Consider the following 10,896-nt stretch of genomic DNA (forward strand, 5'->3'; position numbering starts at 1 on the left):
CCATGTCATCTATGGGTCAAATTATTTAAATAAAGATTGAACTATAAATTTTAGCTAAAGAGTACAGAGTGTAAGCAATAATTTATTATATATATATATATATATATATATATATATAGAGAGAGAGAGAGAGAGAGAGAGAGAGGAGTACGTGCCTACTGCAAGCAAGCATGGGTTTTGAGAGATTTTTTTTTTGCGAGTCTGACCTGGCAGATATGTTCCCCATAGTTGATTTTCTAGAAAACGACATTTGGATCGTGTTTTTTCTCGATAAAAACTATGAATTTTTAAACTTGAATATTTTTAAAAAAATTAGTTCAACGATTTTCAAACCTTGTAAAAACGGAAACGAATCATCCAAGAATCCATTTATATAAAATCAAGTATCTAGAATACCACTGATCATATTTGACAAAAAACATGAAAAACAATGTCATTTAGAAGCCTAGTATGCTGGCAATAGGCAGGATTGAAGTAGGCAACTACACCCTAGAATGGCAAGTAGGTGCCTACCAACATTAGGTGTATCATAAATGATCTAGTGTTTCACAAATCTGACCTGATAGATGTATTAAGCAGAGTAGATTTGCTGGAAAACACTTAGACCGAGTTTTTCCTTTAAAAATATTTTTAAGCTTCAATAATTATAAAAAAAATTAAAAAAAAAGCTACTCACCTGTTGTAATTTGACGATCTAAGAATTCATTCCTATAAAATCATGTACAACACATCTATATGATAAGATTTGAGAAAAAATAAAATAAAAACCCCGTATGATTATGGTAAGGCACGGATTGGAGTAAATAGCTACCCCTTACTCATATAGATGTATATAGTGATTAGTGAGGACAGTGTTGGAAATGATAAGAAATAACACAAAATTATTTAATTTCCATTGTATAGATAAAGTCACAAGATAAACATTGAACTTATATGAATTCATAAACGAGAAGATTTGAAACTGACAAATGTTTTCAAAGTACAAACCACCACCACCCAACTCATAATACAATATAACAAACAGTGCTTGTGCATTTTGGTAGATATATACACACGCACTCGGAGAGAGCAAGGTTGTACTGGGGACAGTCCATAAAACACTAGCAATCGATTCCACACTGGCCAGTAGCAGGGGTGGTCTTGGTGAAAGGATCGATCCGCACCCACAGCAAGGAGAAGATAGAAGCAAGAAGTATAGCCCACACAATAACAATTGTTGGTGTGCGGTTCTGGCGACCCAACAGACCTTTGAGGAAAGGGTAGAGATGCAAGATGACCCAGAGCGCAAAGAAGAGCCTCCCAAAGAGAGGACCCCATGACTGGTATCCGCTATTGATCGCATAAGAAACACCAGCAACGACACCCACCAAGTTTATAACGAGCACGGTGGTTGGCGGAATCAGAAGAGATGTCCACTTGAAAACATACAATTCAGAAAATTCACCATCCTCATCAGATGCCTTTGAAGTAACAGTGAAGTTTGTATCAATACCAGCAAGCACCTTCAACAATCCTTGGAAAACAGCAAAAAGATGTGCAGAAGTGCCCCCAATAACCCAGAATTGTTCATTCCTCCACCAGTCCTCAATCCCAACTCCACTCCATCGAAGTTCTAGAATGCCTGTTGCAGCAATGGAGATAAAGAGCAGAATGAACCACAAACTTGCGTAGTTACTAATCTGAAGAAGAAAATCAAATGTTGAGAGTTTCAGTTTCTGGCAATGAAATGCGAAAGAAATATCCATATGGAAAAAGATGGAATGCTACCATACCTCAGGAATAATGAATTTTCCTGTCAGAAGACAAATAGCAGGGAGGACGCAATATGCAATCAGCGGTATAGACGTGAGAGGATACACAATGGTGTTGACATAAGCCAGCCTCTCCAACATCTTCAACCTGCCACTATACCCGTACCAAATGGGGCAATGCCTGCTAAGAAGAATTTCAACCGAACCAAGAGCCCACCTCAGCACTTGGTTTAGACGATCGGAAAGGTTAATAGGTGCAGAACCTTTAAATGCAGGGCGTGGAGGCATGCAGTAGATCGACATCCATCCTCGGGCATGCATTTTAAATCCAGTCAAGATATCTTCTGTAACTGATCCATAAATCCATCCAATCTGGCAGTAGTGTGAAAATCGGTTCTTTAGTTGCAAACACACAGTGCAATAGAAAAACAAATTATATAATAATTAGAACACAAGATTTTACCTCTTTTCCCCATTCCGTCTTGTCCTCATAGCCACAGCTGATGACATGTATTGCTTCTTTCAGCAGTGAAGCTGGATTCGTTGAAGGGGGTATCCCACCATTTTCCATAAATGTAGATGCAATGAAAACTGGTGATTGCCCAAACCTCTTCTCTAGGCTTTTTTGCGACATAAGCAGAGATCTTTCATCATCGAAACCTGAAAATCAACAAATACTAAGTGTCGGCTGGTAAAATTTATAAATACCCTAGATAACTTCAGGATATGATGAGCTATCTTCCTCCTACCCTTGTGAATAATTTCATGAATGCTCCTCAGATCTGAGGAATGTTAAACATCCCTCCAAGTTTTTCACCATTATCTGATAGTTTAAACTCTGAACAACCCATTATAGTTTTTTTACTTGGGTTGGGTTGACAATAGTCCACCCTTTTCAAAATGCTTGCTTACCCTCTAATAACGATAAAACCACTGCAATATCGTTAAATGATACAAATTATTCTCAGTAAAATAGTCAACTCAAACAACAGTTTTCTTTTTGGATTTGAGGCTCTTCTATGCCAATATAACATCTTGCTATGTAACCCTAAGACTATCTTTACCTTCTACACCTTCAATATCTTCCATGTTGAAAATAGGGATGGAGGATTCAGTCCTTTTAACTTGTCGCTTCTTATCGATGTACTTCTTGCTCTTGCTCTTTTTCCTCGAGCCACAGCAACTTTTGAAAACAATGTTTGGCTCTAAATCAGCTTCAGTCAAGACTGGATCATATCCATACAAAGCTTGCCTGTTGAAACAACACCCAGTACCCACATAAACTGGACCTTGGATACCATCCAAGCCCTTCATGTTTATCTGCAATGATGCAAGGTAAGTGGCAATCATATTATCCCAAAGTAGGAATGATGGAATGCAAAACTAGAACGAATAAAACCGGGGTTACCAATTCATACATCAAAAAAGACTATGTTTCGATTGGCATATCGATCGTGCAAATCAATACCATCAAAACGCTGAGGAAACTGCACATAACATGTTTTCTTGCCCAGGGCAGGATCCATCATGAAGCACATTGCTTCTCGAAGTGCCTTACTATTGTTGAAATAGTGGTCACAATCGACATTCAGAAGATAGGCACCATTTGTTAGAACTGCAGACACCCGTATCTGCATAGAGGAAAAGCAAAATGAAAGATTAAATGGTGAGAAATTTAACAACAAAATCATCTGAATGAGTCAATAAATTGAACATGTAACATACCAATGCATTCATAGCACCAGCTTTCTTGTGATGTTGGAATCCTGGGCGTTTCTCACGAGAGACATAGACAAGTCGGGGTAGCTCATTTCCATCAGTATCAAGCCCTCCACTATGGCCCAAAAATACCTATTTTTTGAAAAATAAACATCATAAAGAGGCCTGATACAAAATACTGTTGAGATCGAGTAATTGTCAATACACGGCAGCATCTAAAAGTTGGCATGCAAGAACTATGACTATCTATGTCACCTGGGTACGGGTACGACATGGCAATTCCAAAAAATGTGGGTGCGGGGGCATGGCTATATATATATATATATATATATATATATATATATATATATATATATATATATATATATATATTGAAAATATATAATATAATAAAGGACACGGCAAATGCCGTGTCCAGGTACCAGTACCCGTGTCGACACAGGTACGGCACCCTAAGTGCTGTGTCCCGGTTACATAGATGACTGTCCACCTAAAGGATCAATAATGCTCAACAAGGAAGTGACTAATGTGAATCTTTCCAACCTAGACTTACAGCCACCAAATGTTGAGCTATGTTCTTAACTGCATGGTGGTATTACCTTGATATTTTGTATAAACAGAAATACAAAATAGGCCCAGATTGAGTTACATGGGAGCATACAACATTTGTACTTCATGTACACATCACAGCTTATAAGGATTTCCAGTACCTGAATCATGCCAGGATGATCTCTAGGATTGTTTCCAGGCCATGGGGTGCCATCCTGCATTGTCCAGCCTTCCTCAGGGGTCTTTTGTGCCTTGGCAACAAGAGCATTGATCCGCACTTTGAACTCTTCATACTCCCTCTGCAAAGACAAAGATTATGATCATACATGTTGCTGAGAATACTGAAACGTTATGACATATAAGAACCTATCTTTTTAGAGATCTTAAAGCTTGCCTTCATTGCCCTGCGCTCTTTCACAAATGATGGTTGTATCTTATCTTTCAAGTAATCTATCTTCTGCGCAAAATAAAACTCTGGAGCCCTAGGTTCAATATTGTACTTCTTGCAGAAGGGCACCCACTTCCTTGCAAACTCTGATGTCTCCGCAAGAGATTCAAACGTTAGCATTGCTGAACCATCATCAGAAACATAGCATGACACTTTATCGACAGGGTAATCAACAGCAAGGATGGAAAGTACAGTATTTGCGGTAATAAGAGGTGGCTCTTTCAGAGGATCCACTGTACTGACAAAGACATCAATGGGAGCCAACTGTGATGGCTCCCCTTCTCTATCATATCTGTAGCACAAGTATATAGTAAGAGACATTGCAGATGCAGATGAGAGTTTTTCAAATGACAGAACCAACAAACAAAGAAGAGGATGACAACAAACCTCAATGCAAGCCTGTCAAGGTAAGTTTCACGGTTAATGGGGAACCATTTTGGAAACTGATCAAGAAGCCAAGATAGTGCAAACCAAATCTCACAAATTACAGAAGTCAGCCACAATGGATATGCATCAGAAACTGGGTGGCTCACACGGTATTGAAGGAAAAATCCCAAGATAATCAGACGAAGTACAATTACAACTCTGTAAGGAGTCAGATGAGAAGGAGGAATGGGCACAATTCTGCTTAAAGGTTGTCGAGCAACATCAGCCCTGCCACGCAAGGAATCAACATGTGAGTATTATGTATGCTCTCATTCTTGGTTCTAACATAGTTCATTCATAAAGACTAGAGAATACATTTGCAGATCCTCGCCATTTGAACCAGTTCCTTCAATATCTCCTTTTCCACCATCAGTATATCTACTGGTCATTTGCATCATATTTTTCTCCTGTTTAATTTTCCAACCTTCAACACGTTCCTTCCAGTCAACACTTCCCAGTCCATAAGAATTTAGGTCCTTGGAAGGATCAACAGTTCTCACTGGTACTATATAATTAATCAGTAACACAGTCAGCAATAGCCGATAAAAAATGAACACTTCACATTAAAATTGTATAGAGCAAAGCTTGTTAATACCAGGAAGACTAGGATCAGTGTAATGAGCACGCTTCTCAGCAGAACCTAGCGGACCTGAATGTTGGGTTGCCATAGAGCGATGTTCAGGAGTTGCATCAGGTAGTTCTCCAGAAACCTAGCATCACATCATTAAGTATATGTTAACAGGAAATAACTAGTATTTGCAATAAAACAGAAAAGGGAAAATTAGACAAATGTAATGATGATTTTTTCCACTGTACAACATGGAGGGATTTTAACAGAAAAGATACTATAAACAAAAAGAATCTGTAACTAGAGGCCGTAAAAGTAACATAGCACCTTGCCAAATATGTAGTTTGTTACATAATAGTATCACACATCTTATACATTCTTTCGCACTCACAAAGTATATTGATCCACTCATCAAAACTTCATCAGACACGGTTTTAACCTTGAGGTAAACAGTCTGAGTACTGCTTTAATCAAAGTCTGAATATCAGAAGTTGTGGAATAAGATACAGAGCTAGCTTCTCTACAGCATGGTACTCTGCTACTTCAGCCACTACAGCAGAGTCATACATGTCTATGTTGGACTGTTGATAGGCCAACATTTCTTTTTTTTTTCCCAGATTACTGAAGTTTCACCATCCTATATAAAACTGTCACCTAGTCTTTAGCTACATCAGCCAATCTATTCCCCAGCTACTTGTGTTGTTACAATGTGTGTTAGGTTGACCTCAAACTGCACAGAAGCATGGATGAACCTTGCGCAGATTTTGGCAGGATCTGTTATAGGTTTCCGTTCTCTGACCAGGTAGGTCTAAGCATGCTTTTGTTGCAGAGTCTGCAGAAGGTTTAACAGACTCAACTGTTATTTTGCCACTTCTACTCAACAAAGTCTCAATGCTAGATCAATACCGGCTGAATTTGAGGGGCATATCCGATTATTGCTGCATAAGTTCATACGGATTTAGTGCTTAAGGGCTATTTTAGTAGCTCCACACCCAAGAAGAGCAATATGTAATTTATGGGGATCAAGTTACACTTGATTAATAATTTCAAGCATACTAGCAAAGAGGCCTTACTATCTGTGAAAGACTATTACTTTCTACTTCTTTTTAACTATGTCAGCCACTCTATGTACTACCTATTACTCATCTACTTTAGACCATAAAGCAAGAGTATTAGATTAAGATTTAGCTATGTTAATTTCATACATGAATCTTATGAACATTTTTGGCAGGATGATGCCACATTTGTCCAGAGACTACCAGTTCTTCTGGAAATTGCATTACTAGTATAATTTTCCTCTTGCTTCTGTTATTGATCTGTTGACTGCATAGCTGCCAACTTTGAATTCCTGCTCCTCAACTGCAGGCTTCATTTTGCTATTGTTGCAGAACTACAGATGGATACTGCTTCAGCTTTTGCTTTCAGTGTCTCCTTGACATCCTTGATTAACGACAAATTTAGCAGTAATAAGCCTTCACAAATATTTACTTTCTTCCTCAAAAGTTTTCATCATAGTCATCAAAAACGTGCCTCGAGGCGCAAATAGCATGCCTCGCCTTGAGGCGCAGGTAAATAGCCCAACAAAGAAAAAAATGAAGAAAAAGGAAAAAAAGAAAGAAAGAAATGGAAGGAAGGAAAGAAAGAAAAGGAAGGAAGGAAGAAAGAAAGAAACGAAGAACGAAAGAAAGAAAGGAAAAAAGAAGGAAAAAGAAAGAAATAAAGAAAGAAAACTATTTATATTTGCAATTTTCTGTAGAAGAAAAAGAAAAAATGTTAATTTCACTATTTATTTGCAATTTTCTGTTTCTTATTGACTGTTACTTTATCAATAAAGTGTTTCTATTATTTATTTATATTTATAGATATTTTAAAGGTTTTTTAAAGTTAAAGAAAAAACAAATTCTGAGGCTTACGCCTTAAGCCTCGCTTCAGTTTTTGGTGAAGCGCTACGCTATGCCACAATGCTTTTCACAACATTGATTTAGTGAAATGAATTCTTTGAAGATATGTAAAAATAGGAAGCAGTCAAAAACAATGAATCAGTAGAGTAAAAAGGAGCAGCCAAAATGAGGTATTCAATAACATCAATGTGCACTTACAAAGTGCTGGATGGAAGACTGAATGAAGATTCACTAAAATGAGAATCACTTGTACACATAAAAATTCTTTCACTGTGTAGTGATGCACAAACCTCTCAAAGTAAATTCATTGAAAAATACAACACAAGATAAAGCTTGAACTATTATAGATAATATAAAACTATAACACCAGAATAAAATTGATGTGTCACAATTTGTGGAACATGAGAAAATAAAAATGTCTCAGGCTTCAAAAGTACTTAATAACTTTTACACAGACTTAAGAACTACAAGTGCATCATTAAACAGAATTAAGTCCATAAGTTTAATATACATGGATTTTTAAGTAAAAAAAGCACACGCAAATCATGTGTATTTTCATGCTTATGTGCATGTGAATAAACATGTGCCACGGGAATGTACAAGCAACAATTAGTAAATACCGACTGCCCATTGGTAAGAAGGGGAATTGGCCGCTGTGACTCCTGTCTAGAGGAAGTTGCCAAATCATCTTCTCCCTGTCCATACATCTGCCATTGTTGCCGTGGTTTAGCATTTGCATTAGCATAGTTGAATTCATTCTCAAGATCATCAACATCATCCTCATCTTCATCTCCCTCAACTCGAGGACTCCCTGGCAATAAAACATCACTCTGTCAAATATAGACAAATCATAGCAAACTTAATAATACTAAAATTGGAGAAAATGATTATGAAAAAACAAATACCAAGATACCTTTGTGCCTCTTGTATCTGGTTTTGCACTGTGGGCAGGATCTGTTTCCATCTTTCCTCTCATATTCATAACAAGGAAGGCAAACAGGGAAGGCACACTCATTGCAAGCAACAAAAGTATCTCCTTTAGCTGTTACACCAACAGTATCTCCACATATCTGACAAACTTGGGCACTCAAATGTTTAAGGGGTTTAGGCTGCAGTCACCGTAAAGAAACACGTGAGGTGAACAGCAACCAAAAATTAAGGAACAATGAAACAATAATTCCATAATCAAAATTAAAAATATGCGTTTTTCATTACATCCACCATGTGGATTCAAAAAGTATATCATGAAATCAGATATTCATAGTTCAAACTAGAAAAAGTTGTATACATGATGGATACCATTGAAGTTCAAATTAACTACCGTTGGTACGACACAAATTATCAAAATATAAGCACCAAAGAATAGAAGATGCTACACTGGTACAACCAATTTGGGTGATCCTACATGTAGAAGGCGCCACTTGTCTGGTAGGAGCAGCTAGTGCACGTCACCTTGTGTTGGGACGTTGCAAGTTCAAATCCCAATGGTATCGTTGTATAACTGGTAGGGTCTGCCTAACCCCAGCTTGCCTTTTAAAAAAAAAAAAATTGGATGATCCTACATGTAGAAGATAACACGAAACTAAAAAGAAGTTATGAAGTGTGAGCAGAAAACCTAGATCTGACTGATTTAAGTACTAAAAATACAAAGATTTCCGGGATCTTTGAAAACAGAACCCTTGATTCATAAAAGACATAATAAAAGCGAAATCGACCATGGGTAGTAGGTAAAGAATCAAAAAAATTAAAATGGGTACTCAAGAGTGAATCATAAGCCATCATGCTCGACATCTAGAACGCATCTGCAGTCAGCAAAAGGCACAGGACAGCTTCAAAAATAAGGGGTAAGCATTAGCATTTACACACCACATCCTGAAACTGACACAATCGTACAAGATACACCAATTTTAGACACTAGAGACCCAGAAAAAAATAGCTCAAAACTTAACTTGCAAGAGATCACGAGAAACTAAACTGAGCAAATACCGATCAAAATTCATGCAGAAGAAAGCCCTCATCCAATAACAACAAGCACAAACGATCCGATCTAGACATTTTAGAGAGAGAAAACCAACGGAACGGCTGAAGAAGGAGAACAGAGAGAAATACCCCATCCTCCGATTCATGGTGTATCATGACGAATTCGTTTCTGTTGCGAGAACCAGCAACCATTCCAGCATTGGCCTCCATGGATCCCTAACCGGTGAGGAAAAAGAAGATCTTTTGGTAGATTTAAAGAGGAGAAGAAGAAGAAATCTATCAAAAAGTTAGAGAGATCTCTCAGTTTATTAAGAGCAAGAGATCTCCTCCTGCATTAGAACAGAAATCTTCCTCTTCTCCCCAAAACATGAGAAATGATGGGCGTCTCTCTCTCTCTCTCTCTCTCCCTCTCTCTCTGAATGGCTCTCACTGCTTCCACCCTCTTTTCTTCACTGTATTTTATTGTCTTTGTGTGCCTGAGGACGCCACCGACAATAATAGCGCCTTTTACCGGCTAAACCGGTCACACCGAATTCACTGTCGAGTCTCTCAACTAGGCTGTATTCGTCGGTGATCTATTTTTACTGACCAGAACAGGGTTCGTTACCGTCCTTGTGCTTCTTTTTCCTATTAAGTGTGGCCCTTTTTATTTTGTATTCTTCCGTGGGGGCTGGGGCTGATCAGTTGCCTGTGAGTCGGGATCTGCAATTTAACAGGATCGGGAGGCGCTACCCAACTTAGATTATTGATTGGTTAGAGGGGAAAAAAAAATAGATAGTTGGATCTGATGCAAATTCGTTGTCTGATTTACAAGACCTAACCAAACTAAGAATTATTGCTATCAAATTATCTAAAAAAACTAGAAAAGATAGAAAATAACTAAAAATTCTAACAAAAACAATAAATTAACTGAATTAAAGAAAAAAAATTGATTCCAAATCTCCAACATAAGCTGCTTAACTAAATGGATCTTTCATTTATATATAGATAAGGGTTTCCCAATCCTAATTAAGCCAAACTATTAAATTCCATAAACTCCTGAATAAGATAGTCTCTTAAAATGCATTTAACTTTCTAATTGAGTATGGATCATTCATGTGGAACCAATATCTAAATATAAATTTGAAAAATAAAAATCCAAATAAGAATAGGATCCAAATAGATCTCATGACCTGAATCACATGCCCTGCTTCTGCATCATTCTCTCTGGGTTGAAGGAGACTTGCCCACAAGTCTGAATTTAGCTTATGTTTCTTCTAGTCTCACTCGATTTCTAAGAACTGATGCAATCTCCAATAATTGTGGATCTATTAAGCACTAATCCAGAGCAGTATGACAAATATCCCAAGATTTACGAAAATCTTGCCATAATTTCATGAGAAATTGCCTAAAAGTTTAAAATGGCAATTTCTCGCAAGAATTTCAAAATATCGTGAGATTTATGAAAAAAACATAAATATCGTTATTTGAATGTGATATTTACATTTTAAACAGCTATTTATCACAAAAAAATTTATGTATTTTTATTTTTAAATATTTTTTATTAATATTTTC

The 10,896-nt window shown here is 37.3% G+C and overlaps 1 protein-coding gene across 1 annotated transcript; it reads right to left on the minus strand.

The window, feature by feature from the left end:
* Positions 1 to 850: 850 nt before the first annotated feature.
* Positions 851 to 9,809, minus strand: LOC149846631 (putative cellulose synthase A catalytic subunit 1 [UDP-forming]). Its single transcript, XM_089996465.1, has 14 exons — positions 9,472 to 9,809; positions 8,276 to 8,471; positions 7,983 to 8,173; positions 5,489 to 5,603; positions 5,209 to 5,398; positions 4,855 to 5,121; positions 4,414 to 4,759; positions 4,181 to 4,318; positions 3,477 to 3,602; positions 3,170 to 3,382; positions 2,816 to 3,071; positions 2,215 to 2,411; positions 1,773 to 2,123; positions 851 to 1,679 (listed from the first exon to the last, which is right to left on the minus strand). The coding sequence occupies exons 1-14, from the start codon at positions 9,550 to 9,552 to the stop codon at positions 1,101 to 1,103; spliced, it is 3,246 nt and encodes a 1,081-aa protein (XP_089852591.1). The 5' UTR covers positions 9,553 to 9,809; the 3' UTR covers positions 851 to 1,100.
* Positions 9,810 to 10,896: the final 1,087 nt, after the last annotated feature.

This window comes from Nuphar pumila, chromosome 2, assembly GCF_984573655.1.
Source record: "Nuphar pumila chromosome 2, dmNupPumi1.hap1.1, whole genome shotgun sequence".
In the NCBI taxonomy this organism is placed as follows: Eukaryota; Viridiplantae; Streptophyta; class Magnoliopsida; order Nymphaeales; family Nymphaeaceae; genus Nuphar; species Nuphar pumila.